The following is a 27,398-nucleotide window of genomic DNA, read 5'->3' on the forward strand; positions in this document are numbered from 1 at the left end:
GCTCTCGTACTGGTCAGGGTACTGCAGCAAGAGGACTCAGAGGATGGCTCACTGTGCTTACAAGATGGAAAACGTCTTTGCCTAAAATTGCGCACATACAATACGATTCTGACGATATTTAACAGGAAAAATATTACTGTACTTCATCTTCCAATCTTCAAAAAAGTTAAATATCAATTAAAAGTTTATTGAGTTAAAAAATGCTCAGTTATCCTGAGTAGACACAAGGCTGAAAATCAAGAATACCAGACTGAGAGTACACTAATTAGTAAACTAATTCCCAATCTATTAATATCTATTTACTCAACTCCTCTGAAATTCATCCAAATCCCTAACAGGAGTTAGTAACTGGTCCATAGCTACTTCAAAGGATTACTATAAAAATATAAAAGATGACTAAAAAAAGATACTGTCACGCAGTGAACAGAGATAACTTTACACCAGTACCTGTGTGAAGGCCTCCAGACCACCCCCAGCTTAGATGATACGAGGAGGACTCACGGGACTCAGCACACAGTCATATTCACAGCTATGACCTGTCCCAGAAAAGGACACAGAGCAAAATAAGCAAAGGAAAAGGCTCAGGGGGCAAAGGTGAAGGAAACCAGGTGCAAGCTTCCAAGAGTCCTCCCTCGGGGGGAGTCACACAGGACGTGTTCGATTCCTCCAGCAACAAGCTGTGACAACACATGGAAAGTGCTGTCTATTACAGATATTCTTAAGAAATTTGGTGGTTTTCATTAGCAGCTGGTCATGTAGGCACCCTCTGCCTAGCACATACCAAAACTCCAGAAACCCAGAAGAAAAGCAGGTGTGCAGCATAAACCACACAGTTTGTACAGTTTGGGACAGTGAGCCACTCTCATCACTGAGGGGAAGGCTGACATCACTGTAGGGGAACCGTTTGCCAGCAAGGGTCAACCTTCCTAAGGACAGGCAATCTCGGGCCCACTATGTTAACTCTTTTCTGCACAGTACTCTGAGTATATTATGAAGGAATATTAATGAGGGTTAATTACCATGCCTCATACACTCCAGATGGATTAAAGTCTTAAACGTAAAAAAAGTTGAAAGTAGAAGATGATGAAATAACAATAAATAGCTAAGATTTACCAAGCTCTTGCTATACCCCTGGCAGTAAGCATTTTTATGTAAGACCATATTTAATGTTCACAGCAATCTCCTGAGCAAGTCAGCGATGATAAAATACTCACCAGCCTGGATCACGTGGCTGGTACACCATTCAGGCTCGTACTTCCTGATATCAGCCCTGGAGGCAGGTACTGATATTATCTCCATTTCACAAGAGAAGGAACACTCATAGAGGACCAAGGACACATAGCTGTACACGACAGAGATGGGATTTTTAACTTAGCTTCTTCCAGAGCCCTGGCTCTTAATTGCTGTGCTGTATTACCTCTCAATATACAAAATACCTGTATGGTGCTAGGACAGAAAGGGATTTTTTTTTTTTTTTGAGAAAGATTAGCCCTGAGCTAACATCTGCTGCCAGTCCTCCTGTTTTTGTTGAGGAAGACTGGCCCTGAGCTAACATCTATGCCCATCTTCCTCCACTTTATATGTGGGACGCCTATGTCTATATGTGGGTGCCATGTCTGCACCCAGGATCTGAACCGGAGAACCCCAGGCTGCCAAAGCGGAACGTGGGAACTCTACTACTACACTACCGGGTTGGCCCCAGAAAAGGATGTCTTAAACGCACACACACACAGTAAAAACCATGAAGAAAAACATTACTAACTACAACAAAACTTAGAATTAAGCATGGTAAAAGGCACAAAAAAACAAAATTATAAACCAATCACTGAGAGATTATTTGCAACATATTTAACAGGAAATAAACTCAGACACATAAGAAACTTTTCCTTATCAATAAGAAAAAGACAAACAACCCAATAGAAAAATCAGCAAAGTAAATAAGTAATTCACATAAAAGGAAACCAAACAGTGGGAAATACAGGAAAAAAAATTGATAGAATTAAGAATGATATAAATGCAAAATAAAATAACACACCATTTCACACTCACCAGACTGGCTAAAGTTTTAAAGTTAGATAATTGGAAGTGGGGTGATGATGAAGAGCAAGAGAAGTCTTAATTCACTGCTGGGAAGGATAAATTGGTAGAGCCATCATGGGGAGATATTTGGCAGCATCTAGAAAGAAGATCCACACATCCTCTGATCCAGCAACGCTATTCCTAGTTTTATATCCCAGAGAAACCCTGACATGTATGACATGTATGACCAAAGACACATGAGTAAGAATGTTCATTACTGCACTGTCTCAATATTACTATTATTAGTGAGAAATAACTCAAACATCCATTAGTGGGGGAACAGAGAGAAAAAACTATAAATGATATTACTCAGCAGAAAACTGAATGAACTAGACCTATAATACAAATATGCATGTATCAGAAAAACATAAAACTGAGTAAAAAAACAAAAGAATTTGCAGGACATTATGTATCACTTACATAAGTCGTAACACTTATAGTAAGTCGTAAAATACATACACAAAACAATACTATGTATTGTTCACAGATATATAAATGTATTAAAGGTAAAAAAAAAAAAAATGAAGGTGGCTTGTACAACATGGCTTAGAATTCATCGTTTTAAAGGAAGACCCATCAGAAGAAACTCACTGTTGTATTTACTACTGGGGTGCTACTGGATGCATTATTTACTACACAATAAAGCCTTCTCTTTATGAGAATCCATGCATACGTTAGAGGAAGAAAAGGCTGAAAATTGATGCTCTAGTTTCCATGTCAAGAATTCTGGAAAAGAAAAAGCAAATTAAACTAAAAGAAAGTAGAAAGTAAGGAAATAAAGATATGATCCAAAATCAATAAAACAGAAAAAAGGTAAACGATAGAGAAAAATCATGAAAGCCCAAATATGGTTCTTTGAAATAAAGAAAAAGAGAGGAAACACCACTTACCAATATCAAGAATGAAAAAGTGAACAGCACCATAAGACGATAGAGACATTAAAAAAATAAGATAACCACTGCACCACTGGGTCAACCCCAAGATAAAGTTCGCACGTTCCACTTTGATGGGCCTGGGGTTCACCTGGGTGCAGACCTATGCAACACATATCAACCCATGCTGTGGCAGGTGTCCCACATATAAAGCAGAGGAAGATGGGCATGGATGTTAGCTCAAGGCCAGTCTTCCTCAGCAAAAAAGAGGAGGACTGGTAGCAGATATTTGCTCAGGGCTAATCTCAAAAAAAATAATAATAATAATCCCTTTTACCAACAAATGAAAACACAGATGATTTTCATAGATGAAAAATACATTCTCAAAAACCAACAGAAGAAGAAATAAACACATAAATCTAAATGCACCAATACGTATTTTTAAAATTAAATCTGTTATTAAAATCTTTCTCACAAACAAAACTCTAGGTCCAAAAGGTTTCACTGGTGAATTCTTTAAACATTTAAGAAAGAAGTAACATCAGTTGTATATAAACTTTTTCAAAGGGAAAAAAAAAAAAGGGGAAACTTTCTCAACTCATTTATAAAGCCAGCATAACCTTAATACCAAAACATGACAAGAACACCAAAAAAAAAAAGAGAGTGAAAAATTACCGAGTAGTCTTGACTATAAATGCAGAAAACCTAAATAAACTATTAGGAAATCAAGTCTAACATTTAAAAGGATAATACATCACAACCGAGTGAATTTACTGCAGGAATGGAAAGGTAGTTTAATACTTGAAAATCAAGAAATGCAATCTACCACACTAAGAGAAAAAAATAATAACTTGATCATTTCAATAGATGTAGAGAAAGCATTTGGTAAAAATTAACACTCACTCACAACAAAAATTCAGCAAATGAAATAAAAGGGAACTTCCTTAATCTGATGAAAGATATCTACAACCCCGACCCCCAACAAATACAGAAATTTTAACGATGAACTATTAACACTTCCCTGAAATTCTATCACCTTTTCACTTCAACAGCACGTTGGGGGTCCTAACCAGTCAATAAAGGGGAGGGTGGGGGATGGAGGCTTTGAAAATGGTATCATTGTATAGTATATGCAGAAATTCCAAAAATAGTCACAGGTAGATTATTAGAACTAGTAAGTGAATTTACCAAGATCACAGGAAAAACAAGTCAAAACACAAAAATCAGGGGCTGGACCCATGGCACAGTGGTTAAGTCCAGCGCGCTATATTTCAGCAGTCCAGGTTCACAGATTCGAATCTCAGGCACAGACCTATACCACTCGTGAGCCACGCTGTGGCAGTGACCCACATACAAAATAGAGAAAGACTGGCACAGATGTTAGCTCAGGGGTAATCTTCCTCAAAACAAGAACAAAGAGAAAGATTGGCAACAGATGTTACCTCAGAGTGAACCTTCCTTATGAAAAAAACAAACAAAAATCAAATATATTTGTATATATAAAAAAACAGAAAATAAAATCTTAAAAGTGGTACCATTTATAGCAACAAAATCAAATACCTAAAAAGAAAGCAAAAATGTATAAAGTGTTATAGAAAAGTACAAAACATAAGCAAGAAACATTTCTAAAGACTCAAATAAATGAAGAAACATACCATATTCATAAACTAGAAGATTCTATAGTAAGTACATCAGTTCTCCCCAAATTAATCTATAAAGTCAATGCAATCCCATTCAAAACCCCTGCAGGTTCTTTGCAGAAACTGACAAGTTCATTCTAATATTTAAACAGATTACAAATGGCAAGCTAGGGCAATCTTGGAAGAGAACAAAGCTGGGAGAATTACACTACCAGATGTCAGTACTTATGTTAAAGCTACGGTAATTAAAACAGCGTAACACTCACACAAGGATAAACAAAGGGACAAATGAACTGAAAAAGAGTCAAGAAATACAGAGATAGTCACTGATTTAGGACAAAGATAACCCTGCAGTAGAGTGGGGTGAAGAGGACTTTTCCAAAAAGGAAACAAACTAATCTTGACCTCTACTTCACACCATGCACAAAAATAATTTCCAGGTAGCTTGTAGATCTAAATGTGAAAAGTTAAAAAACTAAGCTTTTAAAAGAAAACACTGGAAGATACCTTCATGACCTTAGGGTAGACAAAAATTTCAAACAGTTCAAAAAAATGCTAACAATCAAGAAAAAAGCAGTAAATTGGACTACATTAAAATTAACTTCTATTTGTCAAAAGATACTATTAAGAAATTTAAAAAGCATACCCACATATATAAAATATATACACATGTGAATATGTGTATGTGTGTATGTATATACATAAAAAACTTATATCCAAAATACATGAAGGATTTTTACAAACCAATAAGAAAAAATACATACAGCCCAATAATAGGCACTTTACAAAAGAGGATATCCCAATGGCAAATAAACATATGTGAAGGTGTCTAACAAGTGGTTATCACAAAGCACAAGACAAAACTTTCAATGCAAACTATGACACTCCCACCAGAAAAGCAAAAATGCAAAATACAGACAACACCAAGAGTTGACTAGAAAGTGGCTTGTCTGGAATGCTCGCTTATGGCCAGTGGGAGTGTAAACTGGTACAACCACTTTGGAAAACTGAAGGCATCTAAAGCTATATATATAAGCACACCCTATAATCCAAGGATTCCTCTCCTACGTGTTTTACCAAGAGAAATGCATAAATGTTCACCAAAAAACATGTAGCAAAATTTTCACAGCAGTAGCAGAGCCAAACACTGGAAACAACGTAAATGCCATCAACAGCAGGATAAAGTAAGCTGCAATATATTCACACAAAGATATATCACATAACAAGAAGAATGAAGAAACTACAACTAACAAATACACAACAGTGATTCAAAGAAGCCAGACATTTATACAGCACATTTATAATTTTACTTATATGGTGTTCAAGAATAGGCAAAACTAATCTACACCAACAGAAATCAGAACAGTGGTCAGGCCTCTGGGTTGGGGGTGAGAGAATGATTGAAAAGCACAGGAAAAATTTGGGGGTGGTGGAAACACTCCATATCATAACCTGGATGATTGTGAACCAAGTGTACATATTTTCAAAATTCCCCGTGCTGTATGCAAAAGATTTGTGCATTTTATTGTATTTAAATTATACCTCAACAAAACAGTGTTAGTATTTAAACAAAAGAAACAGCCTAAATTCTAGACAAGTGCTATGCAAAGTGGTCCATGAACAAACTGTTAGGGTCCCCAACATGATAAGGGGCTCACACCACAATGTATATCAGCACCCTGCTTTCCTCAAAGAGAAAGTCCTGCTATGAAAACGTCAGCTGAACTACATGGGGCTGAAGTGAACTGTGACAGCAGTGACACTGCTGACTGACATGCTAGGGAAACCTCCTTATCTTGACCCCGACTGGAATGAGCACTGTTGTAAAGGCCACAGTGGGTGAGACAGAGGACGTGGGGTCAGGAAATGCCCCTGTTGAGAGGCAATGGAGGAACCATGAGAAATGAGAATACCCTAAAGTTCTTTCTGGGCTAAGTTAGAAACTAATTTAAACTACTTTAGAGAAAAAAAAAAGGAGAAAGAAGAAACAGAAAAAGCAAGGCAATTTAAATAAAAATAGTAAGATGGCAGAGTAAAGTCCAAGTATATTAATAAATGCCAACATAGAGGACTATAGTCACCAGTTAAAAGAAAAAGACAGATCGTATTTAAAAAAATAAAAACCTATTTGCTATCAAAAAGGCTGACAGTAAAAGGATGGAAAATATGTTAATAAAACTGATAGGGGGCTGGACCTGTGGCCGAGTGGTTAAGTTCATGCACTCCGCTTCACAGCCCAGGGTTCTGCTGGTTCGGATCCTGGGCGTGGACATGGCACCACTTGTCAGGCCATGCTGAGGCGGCACCCCACATGCCACAACTAGAAGGACCTGCAACTAGAAGATACCACTATGTACTGGAGGGATTTGGGGAGAAGACTATGAAAAAAAAAAAAGAAGATTGGCAACAGACGTTAGCTCAGGTGCCAATCTATAAAAAAAAAAAAACTGATAAATATACTAATATCTGAAAAAAGGGGCTTAAGACAAAAAATGTAACCGGGGATAGGACCATTAAATAATAACTAAAAATCCAATTCACCAAGAAAACAATTCTAAACAGGTACACACCTAATAAAACAAACTTAAAATATAAAAAGCAAAAAATGATAGAATTTCAAAGCAAAAATGGTAAATTCACTATCACATCTACTCTTTTCATCTTTTGCCATCAATTCTCCATCCTTTCTCAGACTGTCTCCCTCTTAGCTCAGGTGACAATCACACAGAGACATCACCTTGTTCCAAAGCACAGAATGAATACTTTTGTTGCCTCCCATCCTATACACACAAGCCTAATCCAGGTGCATAGTCAACTCTCTTAGAGACTATTTTGTCATTAAGTCACAGGAACAGTGAACTGAAGATGGTGAACCTCCGAGAAATGTCAGGTTCTAAGTGGCTTACTGCTGCCATCTGCCGGACACAGTGTTCATTTACACTTCAATTAGATTTGCTTAAAAGTCCCAGTAAGAGAGCACATAAGGCCCTGAACAGTACTCTTTCCCGAACTTCCTTTCTCTAATGAGACAGACACACTCTCTCTAAATTAAATGTGTGTCCTGTCTTTGTCCATGCAACTTAACAAGCCTCTGGTAGTGATATTTATTTTTTCCAAGTCATAGGTTTATATGAGTGTAAAAAACTACATTGCCTGAAATTCACCTAGAATTAATATATCCACAAAGACTACCAATTTTCCCATACAACTAGTGGAAAATCATATTTTATATACTAAGTCATTACAATGAGTCACTTTAAACACACCAACTACACTTTACTCATACAGCATACTGTCCACATGACCTGCAGTGTTTCTTACAACAGGCACGTACAAATACGAGGTAGGTCTTCTGGTGCCCATCCACAGCCGGCTCCCTCGCAGGAACATCACTCTTCCTGCCCCCTTAGGACATAAGATTAGTCCAGGCCAAGAGGCTGTGAATGAAACTGCAATGTGCCACCTGCAGGTCAACTCCAGTAAGTGCATGTGTGAGACCCCGCAGCACGCCCTTCCTCTACCACGGCGACAAAACAGGCCTCAAAGGGAGACCCGGAAGCTCTAAGATCAGAGCAGCTTAGAACACTGAAGACAGCTGCCTAGAGAACTGCCCAGACCTGCAAAAGACTTTGTAGGAGTAAAAAGCAAACTTTTATTGCATTGAGCCACTGCGAGCAGGAACATGAATGTCATCTCAGCACAGCACAGCCCAGGGTTTTTCTACAGCGGTACCAACATCCTGGCCTGGACACTTCTTTGTTGTGAGTGCCATCCTGTGCATTGTCGGATGTTAAGCAGCATTCCAGGTGTCTACTCACTAGTGGCCAGGAGCACCCCTGAATTTGACAATCAAAAATGCTTCCAGACATTGCCCTCCTCCTCCACTTTGAGAACCATTTTGAGCTTAAGCTGAACACCACAGTATGTCTACAGGTATATATGTACGTATTATGAATACGTGTACATGAGAGCATATTTAACTCGTGTCATATGACACAAATATATACTTTATTATGTATTAAGATCAGATGTTTACAGACCCTTAACAGAGAGAAATTCTCATTTCTCAAACCAGGAGAGTTAATTCCAAAACTTAAAAAAAAAATCCAGTCACTGTCACAAGTCTCTATAGTAAGGTAAACAAACTGTTCCAAAAGGGTATATAAATTCATACATACTATGCTGTTCATTTCAGAGGACTCATAGCTGCCAACCGGATGGACGTTTCCAATGGGCTCCAAGCCCTCTTCGTCCCACATGTACGTCCCATCAGAGCTATCCGAGGGAGAGAGTTCAAACGAAGAACCAGCTCTGTAATCTGCATCTGGTGAAATCAAGTTATCCCCAGAAGGATGTTTTGTACATTCACTCCTGTCTTCAATTGATTTTTTTAAAAGAGAGGAAAAAAAGTTATTAATCCACAAAAATACAATTATTTCTCATGTTCTAAAAATATAAGCTCTAATATATATTATAGCAAGAGTCGGCAAAAAAAGCATTCATAACTATAGTATTTTCTAAATCCTAAACAATAAAAAAAAAAAATCAAGAGGCAAAATCTTAAAAATAACCTACTGAAATGTTTCCCAATGAACACAAAGAAAATTCACTCAGCCACCTTTCACTGTGCAACATTTCTAGACATGTAAATAATCCCTCATATTCTTTTAATATTTCCTAAAGACAGTGACTTTTAAGAAATGGCCGGGAAACTCCTTATTCCATGTATGTCATTTAACCTTGAAGTTGTCTCCTTTATAAGGAAAGACTTGCCCCAGCAGTCGTTCCTCACTAGAAGACCCTCCGAGAGTGAGGGTTTATGCACACCCCTAGGCACAGCCTAGTCTCTTGACCAGACCACATGCCTGTACCCAACGCCTTCAGTCTTTTTTTTTCAGGCTATCTGGGCAGACAGATACATTTTCTCCAGCATTTAGTGCCAGGATAACCAAGTAGAAGAGGAAATGTTTAACAGGTGCTATTTCAATTTCCTCAACTGGAAAAAAAAATAAGAAAGCTCCTCTGAAGGTACAAATATAAAGTTTGCTAAATAAGAAATCTAATCCTCCTGTAAAAAAAATGAAAATTTCCTAGAATAAAAAAATTCAGGTGGCATAGGAATTAAGTTCACACGCTCCACTTCGGTGGCACAGGGTTTGCAGGTTCAGATCCCAGGCACAGACCTATACACTGCTTGTCAAGCCATGCTGTGGTGGCATCCCACATACAAAATAGAGGAAGACTAGCACAGATGTTAGCTCAATGACAATCTTCCCCAGCAAAAAAGAGGAAGATTGGCAACAGATATTAGCTCAGGGCCAATCTTCCTCACCAAAAAAAATAATAATCATCATTACATTGGACATAACCTATATTAGCTCCTTTATCCTTTGGTACACCTTCACTTTTAACAAATAGCAATGATCTACTACCCTAAGGGAAGAGATGGTTTAAAACGGCATGCCAATGGTTGGGGGAGGCGGGGAAAAAATAATTTTGACGCAAGCAGAAATAGGCCTGTGTATGACAATCAAAGAACAAAGGTAAGATACCTTAGGGGAGGGTGTTTTTATTGATGATGTTTTAGATAAGAGTGAAAAACAGGACAGGAACAAAAGAAAAAAAGGGAGAAAAGACAGCCCCACTCCAATTTTTCTAGATCCATCTCTCCATGAAATTGATAGTATCTTGGAATTAATGAGAAAATAATCCTACATGTAAGTTCAGTTATATTATCTAAGAGAAAGCAAACAAACTTAAGGATATTAATATTTACCAGAGACACTTAAATCTATCCACTCATCAGTTTTACTGAAGGATTTTTCATTTTCCTTGGGGGAATCAAATACATCCTTTGATGGTACATTTTCATGCTTTTCTTCTTTGAGAGAAATTTCCTCCGGAGTTATTCTAGTTCTATTGGAGTCTTCTATATCTATAAAATCATCACTAAAGTCTTCACTTAAATCATTCTTATCAGAAGATGACAGAGAAGACAAGGAAATGTCATCCACATCATCACTCAGGAATCTAGTTTTAGCATCACGCTTCATGGTCTGGTCATTTTCTGTTCTATAACTATCATTTTCAATCAGCGCTTGGTCCTTAGCAGCAGCTCTGTCCTTGGCCAAAAGTGCAGCATCTTCCTCTACACATGTGTCAGCAGATGAATTTTTATTACCATCAACGGTGATAGTCCCAGAAAACGGAGGTCGGCTAGATTTCAGTAGAGAGGGATGAACCACCCGATAACCCAAAGTGGAAGTTACCCCTGGGCCGTTTGGTAAAGCCACCTTCTTTCCCGCAGCTGCATAAGGCCTGTTAAACCCATAGCCTAAACGCTCATTCGCATTGAGTACTTCCGACTGCCGGGAATTTCTAGTTAGCATGCTCGCCCTCAGAGGCACCCTGATGGGTAGCTGTTGGTTCTGATAAGGCTTTGGGAGATCTGCAGCTCTGTTGAAGGAATGTGATCTGGTGAGAGATGACGGTGGGAGGAATGGATTCTGGATGGAATGTGAAAAGCTCTGTGACCTTACCATTTTCTCACACGTAAGAGACTTAGCATTGTCTGGGGACTGTGCTAAACTCTCCCCAGAACTGCTCCTGGTGGCACAGGAGTTTGCTCTCGGCCTTTGTATGCCACCAGCTGATCGGTTCCCATAAAACCCATTCAACTGCGATTTTGGTGCACTGACTGAAGAATAGGAAGTCCTTCCTAATAATTTGCCTTTGGTGAATTTACCCAAATTAGATGCTCCAGACAAAGTCTTTTGGTTTAACTCCTCTGTAGATGACACAAACATGGTGGATGGCTTTGCTAACTTCGATGTGAGTAAAGAAACACTTTTCAGACCTCCCTTTATCCCATTTTTATCAAACATTCCTTGGGTAGGTGCGTGTTTTTCAGGATCAATTACTTTATCGTGTGAACTCTGAGAATTGTCAGGCTCTTCAGCACTCTGTGCACTGAGTTGGTATTTACTGGCCATTCTCCAATTAAATGAATGGGATGATGGACAAGCAGAGCCATTATTTTTGATGTAACTTTTGACATTGCCATTCCTGGAAGTTCCCAATAAATTAACAGGTGCCCCATTTGGCATTGGCTGCAGTGTACTTCTTACAGATTTTGTTCCGTACTTTGGCAACTTGGAACCCAAAAACGTCTTGATTTGTGTTTTTTCTTCCATGAGCTATAAGGTGCATTTGCTCTTAAAATCTTTGAAAGAATCTGAGGAGACAAAAAAGTAAATTAAACACTCCTAAATAAGAATAATTACATGGATTACTACATAATATGAATGTATATTCTTATACAATTAAATGCAGCAAAGCCCAAAAGCTACTCATGACTCTTTAGAACTGTTAATAAATATCAAATGCACTAATTGAATCAATAGCTTTCATGTTAAAAGAAAATGAAGAACATTTTTGTAACACTTTTATAAACTTAGGCTATAGATAATGATAGCAAAATGTAGAAATTATAAAGTTAGATTATCAAATTTGACTGTAAAAAAAATAACTCTCCTGCAGCACAGCTTCCAATTTCTAATCCAAATTATTTTTTCACTTTGGGTAATACTGTCTCTTTTAAAAATAAGAACACTCGAATTTGTTTTTTAAAGCACACATGATTTTATAAAAACAGGAATACATGCTTAAAACTTTCCTTATTAAAGTCACAGGAAGGATGTAGGTTAAGAATACAATTGCACCAAAACAAATCTTCGGCATTAAGGGCTGAGGTGTCAGCTGTCATTTTAAGCAACTATCTCAAAAGAATTTCCATCCAGTAATATAAACAGCCACTGCAGTTAACGCCAGGGTGAGAAGCATGAGAATTTAATAAAGTTGATTAGTCCATTAATTTCAACCTCTCAAATTTACTGTAAAGGTAATACAAAACAACAGCACAAAAAGGTTCAATACACACACAAGAGCATAAAACTGGAAACTAGTGTCCTCTATTTGAGGAACTGTTCAATAAATTATGATAGGTCATGTGGTGAGATTACAAAGATGATACAGAAATATTAAAATGTCTGTCCTACCATTAACAGAAATATAATATAGTATCTCACTATACACTCACTGTGATTATTTAAAAATTCCGTAAAAGCACACACAAGAAGAAAATGCAGATAAAAGAAAAAACATGCCTTAGAGTCATTAATGTTTTTTAAAATTATGTATCTTATGACACTGTCTTTAATGTGTTGGTTTTCTTTTTTTAATTAAAAAAAAATGGATTCCAGGTCATCTCTGACCTTAAGAATTAAAGTTTCTAGAGTATATACATGTTATTACTTATGTCAAAAGTAAATATTTAGGAAATCATGCAGATTTTCAAGTAAAGATGGGGTGAAGCAGAGTTACAGAACGCCCCCTCCCCAGTAACTAATGAAAGGGACAGTATACACATACATATGTGTGTGTCTATGGATGGATTTTTAGCCAAAAGACCACCAGCTACACTCAAACAAGAAACTGTTCAAACTAGAAACTCTGGACTTTAAAATGCAGTAGCCAGAGGAAGATTCTGTACGGTGCGGTCTGGCTCCTAGCCTGATTACACTGCCTGGAAGCAGTAATGAGAAAAACAGATGAGTTAATAAAACTTGAAAATCTGAACGAACATTCTCGAGTTTGGAGAGAGATCTGATTTGGCACACCCTGGAAAAGTCCAGGAAAACAGCTGCAGCACAGAAGCTTCAAAATCTCAGCTGAGGCAGTGTAGCCACCAGAACCTGTCAACTTCCACAGCACCACTCTGAGTTCAGGGAAGGGTCTGAAGCCCCAAAGGCCGTACGACACCAGCAGCAGGACGGACCATGAAGGACACTTAAAATCTACGGAGAGAGGGGAGCCTGGGACCCTAGAGGAGACCTGCCCCCAACAGCGCCTCATGCCCTTCAACTAGAGAGAAGCAGAGAATAACACACTCCACTCAAAACGCGGACTGACAGGGTGCAATAAAGGAGGAGACAAGGTCACAGCTAAGGCGGGAAAGGCGTCAAGGAGAACTCACCCACGTCCTCTCAGGGCAAATACAAAGTCTTGACCAACTATCCAAGTCTTTACCTAGCAAGATAAAAAGAAATGACCCTGCAACTACATAAACACAGGAGTGAAAGGAAGGTGAGAAACAAATACAGTCACGTGTCTCTAGCAATGGGGATACTCTGAGAAATGTGTCATTAGGCCGTTGTGTCATTGTGCAAACATAAGAGAGTACACCTACACAAAGCTAGATGGTATAACCGACTACACACCTAGGCTGTATGGTACCAATCTCACGGGCCCACCATCATACATGCGGTCCGTCATCAACAAAACATCATTACGTGGTGCACAACTGCACTGTCTATCGCACACAAAACAAAGGAAAGACCCAGCCTGAAAGAAAACACAACACAAGGAAAACAAGGAAATCCCCAGTGAGGTCTCTGTAACAGAGAACAACCTAAAAGGACGCACATTTAATAAAATAAAAGCTCAAAGATAAAATGACAAAAGAGGTAAAATTGAAAAGTTATAGAACTAAGGAAACCAATGAAGAACAACAATGAACTTGAAAAAAAACAAGAAAAAGAACCAAAGACTGAAAACCAAACTAATGGGAAGGAGAAAAGATCTTGAGATAACTTGAGTACTGAGGAGAAAAAAGAAAACAAAGAGATCAAAGCAATTAGACAGAAGATGCAGGACAGAGATTGAACAGAAAGACCATTAATATCCCTGAAGTAGAAAAACCAAACAAATAGAAGAGAAAAAGCAGGCAGGCATAATAGAAAATATCCCCAAAATAAAGAAGGGAAAAAAAATCTACAGAAGGGAAGGGAAAACAACCTAAACTATAGATCCAAATACACACCAAGGTTAAGTTAATAAATATCAAGGATAAAGAAATAACTCTCCAACAATGCAGGCAGAAAAAAAAAATCTCTCCGTAAAGAAAACTTTAAGAGTTTAGAGTAAGCTAAAGAGATGTCTGGACATCCTTCCAATGAAATGCTGGAGCCTCCAGGGATAATTTAATCCTAGAGGAATTATCATTCGGCTATTTTAAACTCTGTAAAGATAGAGGTTAGCATGCAGAAAACTAATGGTAAGTCAAACAATTCTTGTCTGCAGACATGCAAATAAATTCTGTCCAGTTCAGTTCAGCTCCCTCCACCGCTGGTGAAGAAGCCAGCCTGGTATCCATTTGCAAATGCACTTCAATATTCCCCATCTATAAATGTACCAGTTCTTTGCATTTGTGGCTATAACATCTCTCTGACTCATTAATAATTTATAAAATCTTTAACATGTGTTCATTTGATATCTGAATGGGACTCATGATTTTATTCTCTTCTAACATGTATCCTTTAACAGTTTTGGAGATTCCACCAAGATACCCAGTGGATGCACTAGACAGACAGACAGAGCTCGGTAATTTCTTTGCCAGCGTGGTACATCTCACAGGCGGCTGAGGCCCAAACACATCTTCACCTGTCTCCTACAAGTGAAACGAGAACAGCAACAGAACTTTGCTCTCTTTCTATTTTAACTTTCCTCTCTTCTAATATTGTTTTTGTTTTTAGTTTACTTATGGTCATTAAGTTATTCCCCACTGGTGGGAACAATGATTGAGAATCTATTCTGTGTTGGGTGAGAGAAAAAGAAGAATCTGATTCATTAGTCACTTGTTCATTTCTCTCTTTTGTTTATCTATTTTGAGCTCAGATCAATTAAAAATTTCACGCTGACCAGGAAGGAGAATAGCTCTTTGGGATCTGGACAGGTCAGGTTTTTGTTTCTGTGTTAACTCCATAGCCACGGCTGAGGCTAAAATTACAGAATTGGAAACAATCAGCTCTCTCAATGTCCATACGGCTGTGTGTCTAGTTCAGAACGGTCTTCACCTCTCACCATGAGGACATAATGCTTTCCCACTGTAGAGGGTGTTAACCAATTGGACTGTAAAGTCTCTTAAAGCAGCTCTGTTCTGATTGGCTTATAGAGATAAATATGTACTTATAAAAGCTGAATATTACCAAAACTCCCAGAATATAAGGAAATTGATCTTCTAATACTTTAAATGTGTTGTACTTTTTTAAAAGTTATTCTTACAGAAACTCAGAAAGGTTTTAAGAACCAAGTTCACATAATTAAGGTAAATGTCTGGCAAACAAAACTAGTTTAATAAAATACGTTTGCCTTCCGATTTTTTAATCAGTGTTAAATATAATATAAGCATACATTTTTATTCCATTAGAGTAACTTTGCTACAACACATATAGGCTTACTGATCAAATAAGCCAATAGTACTGATACACAATGTTTAAGATTACAAAAATGTAAACCTGTGTTTAAATTGAATGATTATTCTGACCCACTTTTTACTGCAATAGTAATTATGTTTTATGGTATGTCAACTTACAGATAATTTCCAAGAACTTTAAAGGTAACTTAAAACCTAGGACTAATGTCAAATTGACTTAATTAATGGATAATCATTGGCTGGCTAGATCACTTCTAAGATAGAACACTAAAACGTTAATTACTAGCCATAATTTCAAGTTTATATGCTTTTGCTTCCTGTTATTGTATGCCACAGAAAGACTGTATCTTTGGGACACATAAATGAACTAGTTTATTTTTGCTACTTTGAAAAATTCTACACTGGATCCCATTTTTATAAAAGTAACACTATAGACAGACAGACAGATATAACATAAAGATGAATGTTGACCCACAACTAAAATACACAACTGTGTACTGGGGGATTTGGGGAGAAAAAGCAAAAAAATTTTAAAAGATGCATGTGCACATACACATTCACAAACAACACACACAGTAGTTCCTGTTAGGGAAGTGAAAATTAGGTGAACAGGAGACTTGCTTTCACCATTAAATCAGTACTGTTTAAATATTTTAAATATAACAATCTTTTTGCCATTTAAAAAGTTTTGACTAAAAAACTGCATTTTAAAAATAAAAACTATTTATTCAATATCAAGACTCTTAATAGTTCAATCTAACCAAGAAAAATTCTTTAAAGTTTATTATATAAAATATACTTAAAAGATATAAAAATAGATGTTTCTACAAAAAACAATTTTTTTATTCAACAGATATTATTTCTTCATAAATTACCATTTCAATTTCTCCAGACCTCAACCTCAATTTAATGTTTCACTTATCAATTTTATAAAATTTATTCTAAATTCACCACTTCCATTCCACAATTCTAGTTCTGACCCTCATCACCTCTTCCTGTATTTACAAAGGTATCTTCTTACATTATCAAGATGCCGATATACCTTCTATTCAAACTGTCAACAGTTATTCTCTTAAAGCACAGATCTGATATGTCATCCCACTGATTAAAAACCACACGTGGCCCAGGAACCACATAATAAAACCCAAAATCCACTGGACAGAGCTCAAGCTTCTCTGTTTGATTCTACCCTACCTTTGCAGTCCTATACATTCAAGCCAAGATGCACTGTTTGTCATTTCCCAAAATCCATCCTATATTTTCTACCTTCTATGCCTTTGCTAAAGCTGTAAAGACCACCTTGAAGGCCCTACACTCAAAGTTCAAAATGCCTGTACCCACAAACCTTTTCAGTTAAAATTAACCTTGCATCCTTCTCTATTCCCTTCACACCAGTGATATAGCTGAGTCTGTCTTATAACTGTGTGCATGTCTATTTGACCTATAAGGAAATAAATCTGTTGAGAGCATAAACTGAGTCCTATATATTTTGGGGCCTGCTACAGGACCACAAATTTGACAGATCCTCAAGTTTTAAGTAAATTCATAATCTCTCAGTGTAAATTAATTTAATAAATAGTAAGTCAAGACTGAAAAATAACTTTGTTTTGTGGGCCTACTGGTAGTAGCTGTCTTGAGCAATATGTTCAAAAAGATTCTCAAGTCAAATCTAGACTCGACAATAACGCGTCATGGTCAAACAGCAGTATCTGCCATGAGCAGAAAAAGGGACAGTGCAATATCCACGCGAGATGACTGCCATCTCCATTTTTTTTATCCGTCTTTACCACAAAACATACTTTCACACCTACAAACACTTTCCGGATAACCATAAGGAAAGTGGTAACGATATTAGATAGAAGGGTCATTTTGCAAAGTGCTAAATAACACATTAAAGATTCTGTCCTGCAGTGAGTCAGTCTACGAGTCAGAAAGGCTTTAACATTTCCCTCCTGTCACAAGCAGACTGAGGACAGAACATCCTGTTATTTCCCTTCTCTATGCCTCTAATTTACCGTCTGAAATCAGGTAATGTATGTTAATCTTCCAAAAACATCTTAAGTATTTATGACTTAAGAGGCACAAGACAAGCCCACAAGAAAAGACACACTGTTAGGTACTACAAAGTGTTTGGGGTGCTACCACTTGGAGAAAATAAAAGGATTAGAACCTGAATGCATGATTTCCTATCAAGAATAGTTACTGCTTTCTAAAGGCACAAATAAGTGCAACATAAATGATGCCAACCATCTTGGACTGTGCTCTGAAGTCTAAACTAATCCAATGGCTCAACTATAAAAGTTTCCCTATTTGCTTAGATTATGAAGAGTCACTTCATTTGTTGATGAGCTACTTTGTCTTTAAACATTCATGAAATTTTCTCCTACATTTGCTTCTAACTTTTAAACGAAATAAAACAGACACAGTGAGTCTGCCTCACTTTAGTCACTATGCCCTCTGTGATGCACCTTACCCAATAAGCAGTCTATTAAGCAATTAAAAAAAATGCAGTCATAACAACGTGAAAAAGTACCTGTTGGCTACAAAATCTATGATGTACTCTCTGAAACACTTCAGTGCTGTCTGTGAGCTTTAATTTAATGCTGAACTAAGAACACCTGGTGTAGGGCTTGGACATGTCTGAGATTTTCTGAGTTAAAGAATAATTTTTTAAAGTATAGCACTTTTACAGTATTGGCATTGAAATTCACATCTGAAAGAATTTTCAAAATACTTACAAATTCCTTTTCAAAAAACTATTCAATCAAAATGTTTTGCTTTTAAAGGAAATGCACAATTGGATGAGCAGGGAAAAGACGGAGCAAACATTACTGAGCACGTACATGGCAGGCGCCACGCTCACCGCTGCTTGCTGTTTATTCCTCATCACATTATGAGGGGCCGGATTTCACCCCACTTTAAATACATACACCAGGACTTAGAGGGGCTAAAACACTCATCCAAGGTCACAGGTTCATTGACTACTGGAGAGGATTCAGGGTCAAGTCTACCTATTCCAGCATCCGTGCAGACTGCCTTCCTGACAAAGGATGAAACATTCCGAGAGGATTACAACAGCTGGGGACAAGAGCGAAGGAAGGGACTGGACAGCTAAGGTCAGAGGAGCACAGAGACAGCAAGGAACTCAGGTCCTGTTAATCAAAGGAGAAGTTCTGCCAAGGAACAGTGAGAGCTTCCATTTTTCAAACTCCTTTCATATCCATTACCCTATCATCTGAGGAACCACCCACTCACACTCTTTTTTTCAGTTCTTCAAATAGCTTTTTAGAAGGTATGAACTGCCTGCATTTTAGGGATTTTCATAGGCAGAAATTCACTACTGAATCCAAGAGCAATTAACTGAGCCACAATGCTGATGACTACCTACCCAGAACCAGTCACTTCTTGAAACCTGCTTTCACATTCAGATAACTACATCTTAATTTAAAAAAAATTTTTTACCTTGTGTTACTCAACATCTTTCCCCATATCCCCTTCTCCTCTATTTTTCCAGGCTTTCATCTGTGGCAGAAGCTGATTCAAAGGCTTGATCATAGCAATTAAAAAAGCAAAAATGACACCTTCAGCCAAAATCAAAGGTTTAAAAAAACAGAACAACTTCACTGCAGATTCTTGGTTTTAAAGAGAGCACAGCAACCTCAACACAAAGCTCATCACTGTGGCAAGCTGACCTTTTCGCCGTCCAGCTGCCACTTTTTACTCAGGTAGATGCAGATCAAAGCAATTTATGAAAGCTGGGCTCTAAATGAATTTGTGGCTTAGGAACATTAAATAATGTTATTAAATGTAGATTCAAGGCGTATCACTTCCTGAAATTTTTATTTAAGGGACAAGCAGAATACTAGCAGATAAAGAGGAAACAGAAGCTCCCCTGGCCAAACCACAAAAACTCTCCCTCGGAATTTCACCTTTTAGTTCAGGCAAAACTCTAACAACTGTGTGGGGCATGCAAATGACATGAAGGTGACAGGGCTAGGTAAAGACGACAGGTGCCAAGTTGCTCGAACAATGACCAAGTCCGACACCCGAGTAGTTACACGGCCTTTTAAAACAGCCATGACCACTAAACACAGACGTTTCGCAAACACTGGGTGCTTCAAGAATCACAGCAGGCAAGTGTTTAGAATTTTGGTCTATGTAGGACCTGCTGCAGGCAAGGCTCCTAAATTAAATTAAATAAGCAATGAGGACAGGGCTAGAGCAAGAAGAGCAACGTGGGTGACATTAACATGGAATTAACATAATCACTAGGCTGTAAGTTCACTGCTGGCACAAACTGGATGTGACACACTAGTATACAGGACTCAACCCCAAGCCTGTTCTGCATATGACAGACACTCAATAAATACCCCCAAATGAAACATTTTGTTAATATTCACATGTACTGAAAGTACCGTAACACAGAAACATAAATTTTAGCAATAATTTTAGCATGATAGAACACAACATGACAGTAAAAAAAAAAAAGAGCTAACTATTGGTTACATGCAAAATGCAAACGAATCTAACAAGATCCTTTAAACAAAAGAATCCAGATACTTCAGAGTACATAGAGTGAGCTTCCATTTACAGGAAGATCAGACTTCCCTTCCACTTAGGATGCAGAAAGCAGCAATGAATGTCACTACTACGTAACAACCTGGAAGAGCTAAATAATCTTCAAAATCCTAACTTTTCTGGAGCCCATCAGAGAGCTGACATGGTAAGGTAACCAAGTAAGCCCAATTCAAAAGGGGGCCAGGACCCTCCAAGGAGAGACAAGACATTTTAACAGTTTTGTTTTGGGGAGAGCATAAGAGAAAGAAATGACCACCACAGGAAGGAGTGATAAGCTAACATTTTCATAGATGCTTGAAAGCCAAATGTGGAGTAACAAGTCAGTCTGGAACAGCAAGCTCTTCTATGGAATAGCAAGCTCTTCTATGGAACATCCTCCACCTAGTGTCCAGGGGAAAGACATGAGCGAGCCCCCTCCCAATGGCACACGCATGCAGGAGATGATGGAGGCCATGCTGGATAAGGACGAGGCCCCACTCACTTGCCTGCATCCTTCTATCCTAGCAAGCAAAGCCTTAAACTGCTGGGGAAGGGGAAGCAAACCCTCCCTGCCACCCCTAGGGCACAGGGAACCACCACTGCACCTGGGGGAAGCAGACCGGAAGAGGAAAGATGTTCACTGCTCCACCATGTGAGGGGAAGGTCAAGAGCAAGCTAACCTACTTATGAGAACAAAGGTGAGAAGGGAGCAGTGGCTCACCAATGTTGCTGTGCATCAGAGTCACCAGGGAGGGCTCCTTAGAACAAGGTCAGTCACAGGGCTCCACCCGCAAAACTTCTGAGTCAATATGTCCAGGATAAGGACTTAGAAAATGGATTTCTAACAAGTTCCTAGGTGATACCGATGCAGCTGACATGGAGGTTAACATGTCGAGAACCCCTGGAACAGAGATTCCCTCTACAAAACGGGGTGGACTGAGGAGCTGCCGACAATCCATCACTCGATCTGGATGGTGTTTCTCAGGTGTACACTTATGTAAAAAGTCACCAAGAGGTACATTTAAGATTTACACACTTTACTTGTATGTAAGTTATACCTCGATTAAAACACAAGTTTTTCTAAAGAATTAAAAATCTTCACACTAAAGGCGTCCAATCCTATCAACAACCAGCAAAAATAAGCCTTGCTGCCAGGACAACTTACTCTACAGACTGATGACAGAACTATCTACCCTGCCTCCCCTGTGTTTGCAGGTAATCAAAACATTGATAATGAAAGTTTTCTTTATATAAGAATCATATCTAATAAATGCAGAAAAAATGATGGAATCACAAAATAAGAAAATCAGATATATCTGGTATTGATTAGCAAGGAAGCCCTAATGAATTAATAGATCCACGCAGCAACCATTAATGACTGCTAAATCCAATAGGTGAAAAGACCCCTGAACCTAAATCAATCTTAACGTCCTATTATGAGACAAGAGAAATACACAGGACTATCAACGAAATAGTCTCACCAGAACAAACTGAATCTGAATCTATTCAAGCCTCCAGATCTACCAGTTTACAAGAAAGACAAGAACAGAAAAACATGTTAAACAACACAAGGACATAATCAGCCAAAGCTAGAACATGGAAATTCCAGAAGAGGAAGGATTCGGTTTCCTTCTTCAATAAATAAATAGGGACAGAATGTTACAAGTGTAAGAGACGCATTAACCAAATGCAATGTCTGAACCTTGTATGGATCCTAATTTAATCAAACCCCCAGTAATAAAGAATTGCTCTTGAGACAATTCAGGGAAATTGAATATGGAATGGGAATTGGATCATATTAAAGACTTTATTATTTTTGTTGGGAGTGATAAGCGTATAATGTTCATACTTCTTTTTTTAAGTCTGTTTTACATTAGAGTTATAAATACTAAAGTATTTAAACAGGAAATTGTATGTTGGAATTTGCTTTGAAATACTCTATTAAAGATCAACATCCTCCCAGCCAAAAAAAGTGGCGGGGGGGGGGGGGGGTGTAGTTACCATACTGTTTTCCCAACTCATTATGTTTGAAAGAGTCTATATTATCCTCTTAGCATTCATTTCCTGTCTCTCCCTCGCTCCTCTCTCTCTCCCTCTCTCTCAGGTGCACCTGCATACTTCTATTCAGAGAACTCTTAATGCCTGAATCACTACACTTAACTCCTCCCACAAAGGATAAAACCCTCTTGATTTAGTATTACCATGAGCCATAAACTGCTCTAATCAAGGCTTGAGAGGTTCCAGCAAGAGAAAACCTATCTTGGAAAGTGGTAAAGGGTAACGGTTAAGAGGGCTACGGAGCTGCCCAGATTAGAATCCCATGCTCACCACTTCCTGGGAGTGTGGCCGAGGATAAATTACTTGGTCTTTCATTAAATCTGTTTTTTCATATGTAAATGATGGATAAATAACAGTACCTAATCATGGCTTTTATCTTAGGCTGCCCTGTTTTTAGACTAACAGAACAACCTGATGAAGCCAATCCGGCCTGTTGTTTTGACATCTGTCAAGGGATATTTTGTGAAAACACTATCAACAAGCAATATGAACAGGCATCCTGGACCCTTACTACACCTGAGCGCTAGCAACCCTGATACAAAGCTCAGAGATGATGCAAAAGTGGCTGTGTCATGCATTACTTTGTGGTTTACAAAAGTGAGATATTTAATAATTTATTTTTTAAGTACAAAGTGTTTCCACCAAAACTGCTGGGTCACAATGCATGTATCCAATCTAGTCACGCTGAGATGCATCCATTTTCAGCTTCGTATCAACACAGCACACAGCTCTCTTCAACAAGCCCAGCTCCTTTCTCATATTGAAGCTATAAAAGGACAGTATTTAACACAAGACACTAAATTACATTACAAAGCTAATATTTTAACATTAATCTCAAATATTACTGAACAAAAATGTTTAAACAATAAACCAATCTTGCAAAATTAGGGAACAAATTGTTCTGATAACCAAATACTGAGTAATATTTAAAAGAGACACTTGGTGCTAGACCTATAGTGACACCCAACGTAAGCTTTCTCTGATGATTCAGAAAGCACCTCAAGATCACAGGAACTGCCCCGGAGTTATTAAAATGACAGTTATTTCATTGAAAAACTGATTAAAGATTTCTAGCTAAAAGAAAGGCTGGACTGCAGTCCTCCATTCTTACAGAATTTCACGACAAGAATGGACACTCACCTCGTTCTAGATCCTTCCGAGGTGCAAGTGCCCATAAAACAGACATGTCAGGTTCCCAGTCAATTCTTCAATTGTATAAAATGTTACTATTACAACAATGCCTGAATTAACTAATCCTTTGGGAATAGAGCTCTTAAAAAAAAAAAAAGTCTACCTATGAGCTGAGAGTTGCCTGTTCCCATCACTTCGAATGAGCAACAGCGGGAGGAGGTTACAGGAGTCCTTTTGAGAAGAAAGTTCACAAAGCCAATCAGGGTCCCAGGACCGCAGGGAGAGCAAACGCTAAGGCTTCACAGACCCCACGCGCAGAAGCTCCTCGGCTCACTTCCACCTCACAGGCTTGTGTCCAGGTGAGCAAAGCAAAGCGAACAGATGGGGAAGACGGAATGTCTTTCTCCCTCACTAAGTCTCAGTCGGTACATGCCTGTCAGCACGAGCATGCTACCAAGAGTGTGAGAGTACTATCTGAAGATAAGCTTTCCTTGCATCAGCCAACTACTTGAAATCACGCTCAAGTGAAGCCGCAAAAAAGGACGAGGTTGACCTGAAGTCACCATCTGTTTTTTTCAAGGGCAATTTTGACTTTACAAGATTTTTAATCTATGTGCTAACTGGAACCTCACCTCACACAAGACATCCTATTTTGTAGTTATATATGTCCTCTGATCACTGGAGGCAGGGGAAACCCAGATAACTTAAGAGACAAGCATGTTCTCTAAGAAGTCTAGCGGGCTAAACTCTATCTAGCAGGAAAGGAAAGAAAATCTGAACTGAAATTAAAAGGAAAAGAACTCAGAGCTAAAAACATGCACTAAATCACATTCTCTTCTCCAGCAAAGCTGTTACTGTACACTTTCCATAACAATATTAAAATGTCGTCCCTAACGGCATTTATTTGTTGACTAAATATTACTGAGCACTCACTGTGTGCCAGTCACTGTACAAGGTACTGGGGATACGGCTGTGCCTAACAGACAGGAACCTTGCATTCACAGCGCTAATGATCCAGCAAAGACTAGACAGCGAAATACATGAAAAGATAATTTATGTTACAGAAAGGTGGTATGAGACACACACAGGGAACCAAGTCCAATGGGGGAAAAAGGGAGTCAGGGACTTTCCAAGGTTTCCGTGGACAGTGCAGCTAGTCATTAGCCCAGGATTACTGCACAAACCACTTACAAAGGCTCATGGCTGACTCACTGAGGAGCCTTGGGACTCACAGCTCCCACACGAGACCATGCTCTCCCAGCAACACACGTCTGCACATCAAGTTTCTTCAGCCTGGAATGCACAGCCCCTCACCCTTCACACCCTCTTCACAACATCGAGCAGCCTCTGCAGAGCCCAAGCCCACCAGGCCAGGTTGTGGGCTCCTATTTCTTGTCAGCAGGCCAAGAAGTACTCCTCAGACCCCTCCGCATTTGTGTTCCCTCCACCAGGGGCCAATTCTTTGAGAACACAGACTATGCCTTTCACTCATCTGTTCCCTCACTCTGGCCCTAGGACACAGCCTGGCACATAACTGGTGTTTTATAAATGTAGGATAAAAGCAAGAACGAAGAGTATAACCCCTAACCGTGTCTTGCTGAGAATTCTGTTAGTTTTACCTGAAATCCACAATATCAACATTTACATACATAAAGCAGAACACAAAACAGGTAGTACATTTCAACTAACACCTGAGATCCTATAGAACTGGCTTATAAGCTTCTGTCTAAAAGCTCCTGTTTTCTAGGTACAACAGGTACCCAAATTCATGCTATTTTTTCCACTCCTCCACAAACCACACTGGTTTATTAAACCCAATGAACAAACCAATGTCTTGCCAGACGGCTTGCTTCTTGTTTAATAATTTATTCTAATTTGGACTCTCAATCCCTACCTATATCCATAGCACCTAACCCTTTAGCTTTTTTTAAGAAGAAACCTAAAATTTTTGGCATAAAACATCATTAAAAAAACAAAAACTAAGTTACAAAAGAGATGGGACATAATCACTGTTCGAATGTGCTCTTTGACTGCTGACTCCTTGTGTGACTTAATTACAAAGTATTTTAGATAATTACTCCACAACTTTTAATAGCAACAAGGATACCCATACTTCAACGTTTTTAAAAAGTAACAATCCTCAAACTAGTTAACAGCATTTAATCAATCCCCAGAGTACTGACACTGAGAATCTTCTTGATCTGGCAAATAGCAAAGTGATCACAGTCAGGCGTACTGTTCCCCTCCGTAAGTTGATCATGACGTGAGACACGAGGACCACCGAATACAAGACCAATCTTACTGTGCTTAGGACCAACGTAACCCAACTTCTTCCTCTGCCGGGAAGCCCCCTTAACCACTGCATTCCTCCATCTCAGATCACTACAACACTTCTCATCTAAGCACCTATGAGACAAGATCCTGAAAAATAAACAAGGTGAGATATAATCCTGCCAGGAGATTATGATCTTATAAAAGAGGAAATGGTCTCATTATGGTACTGACTGACAATACACTCATTCACTATCAAACATTTACAGACAGCCCATCACGAATCAGGCTCTGTGCTAGAGGTTACAGATACGGTAAGACACTGCAATACGGAGAGAAAGACACACAGGCAAGAAAAAGGCAATGAAGTGTTGTAACTGCTATAGGAGAGTGTGTGGGGCAGCACACTGGGGCACAAAAAAGAAAGTGCCTATCTGGGAGAAGGGGATATCATAAATGGCTTCATCTCAAAAGATAAATAGTAAATAATAATAAAGATGCTGAATGTGAAAAGCAATACAGCCTAAGTAAAAAGCATAAACAAAAGTACAGAACCAGCATGGCACATTCAGGAAACTGTTACTAATTAAACAAGGGCAGAGAACAAGGTTCAAAGAAATGCAGCATAAAAAGAAAGAACACTGAAGCAAACACAGCCTGTGGAAGGCCTGATATGCCATCCTAAGAAATGTGGACTTTACTATGGGCAATCAGGAAATCAACTGGCATTAAGCTGTAAAAAAACAAAGATCTGACCTGGATTTTGAAAAGTCACTCTGATTTCAGTATGGACGATGGACTAGAGGAAGAGAGGGAGACAGGGGAGGAGGTTATAACACGAGAAAGATGGCAAGGATTGTAGCAAAAAGAGTAGAGAAAAGACACAAATACAAAAGATATCACCAATGCTGAATCTTAATTTTATCACAACAGTGAGCACAAAATGAGACAATATTTAATAATTAATAAATAAATGGAAGAATAATTTATTGATTAGATGTAGGAGATGAAAGAGAAGAAAGAGTTTAGGCTTCCAGACCTGTCTGCTGGACAGAGGGTGGTGCCTTTAACTGAGAGTAGACACTGTGTCTGGGGAAAGAGATCATGAACTTCGCACGTCAAGCTGACTCTGAAGAACCTCCACGGGAGGCAATGGGGTGTTTACCAGTCACATAAAGGAGTCTGAAACGCAAGGACAAGGTCTAAATGGGAGATGATTTGGGAATTGTCAGCACAGAGATAATGGTCAAATGTTCCGTCAGAAACAGATGAGGCCACCTGGGGAAGATGCAGAACAAGGAGAGAGGGGCTGAGGGAACTGCCCAGGGGATCACCAACACTTAAGGAATGGACAGAAGGAAAAAAGCAACAGAGAAGGCTGAGAATGTATAATCTGAGAGGAAAGAAAAGAACTGGAAGAGAATTTGAAAATGGTAATAGGCAGTAGTGTCAAATTCCACAGAGAAGCAAAGAAAAAGTAAAAGCTGAAAACAATGATTGGCCTTGGTAGTGAGCAAA

The 27,398-nt window shown here is 38.6% G+C and overlaps 1 protein-coding gene across 29 annotated transcripts in view; it reads right to left on the reverse strand.

Moving 5' to 3' along the window:
* Nucleotides 1–27,398, reverse strand: part of CCSER2 (coiled-coil serine rich protein 2) — a 172,576-nt gene that overhangs the window by 121,283 nt on the left and 23,895 nt on the right. For all 29 annotated transcript variants that reach the window (XR_011496766.1, XR_011496762.1, XR_011496773.1 and 26 more), the window contains exons 2-3: nt 10,368–11,825; nt 8,770–8,966 (exon numbers count right to left, since the gene is read on the reverse strand). Coding sequence is in view for 21 of the 29 variants with exons in the window: in XM_014832895.3 (XP_014688381.1) it covers nt 8,770–8,966; nt 10,368–11,784 (1,614 nt within the window). In the remaining 8 variants the exon portion in view is untranslated. The remainder of the gene's footprint in view (nt 1–8,769; nt 8,967–10,367; nt 11,826–27,398) is intronic.

This window comes from Equus asinus, chromosome 2 (assembly GCF_041296235.1).
Source record: "Equus asinus isolate D_3611 breed Donkey chromosome 2, EquAss-T2T_v2, whole genome shotgun sequence".
NCBI classification, from domain to species: domain Eukaryota; kingdom Metazoa; phylum Chordata; class Mammalia; order Perissodactyla; family Equidae; genus Equus; species Equus asinus.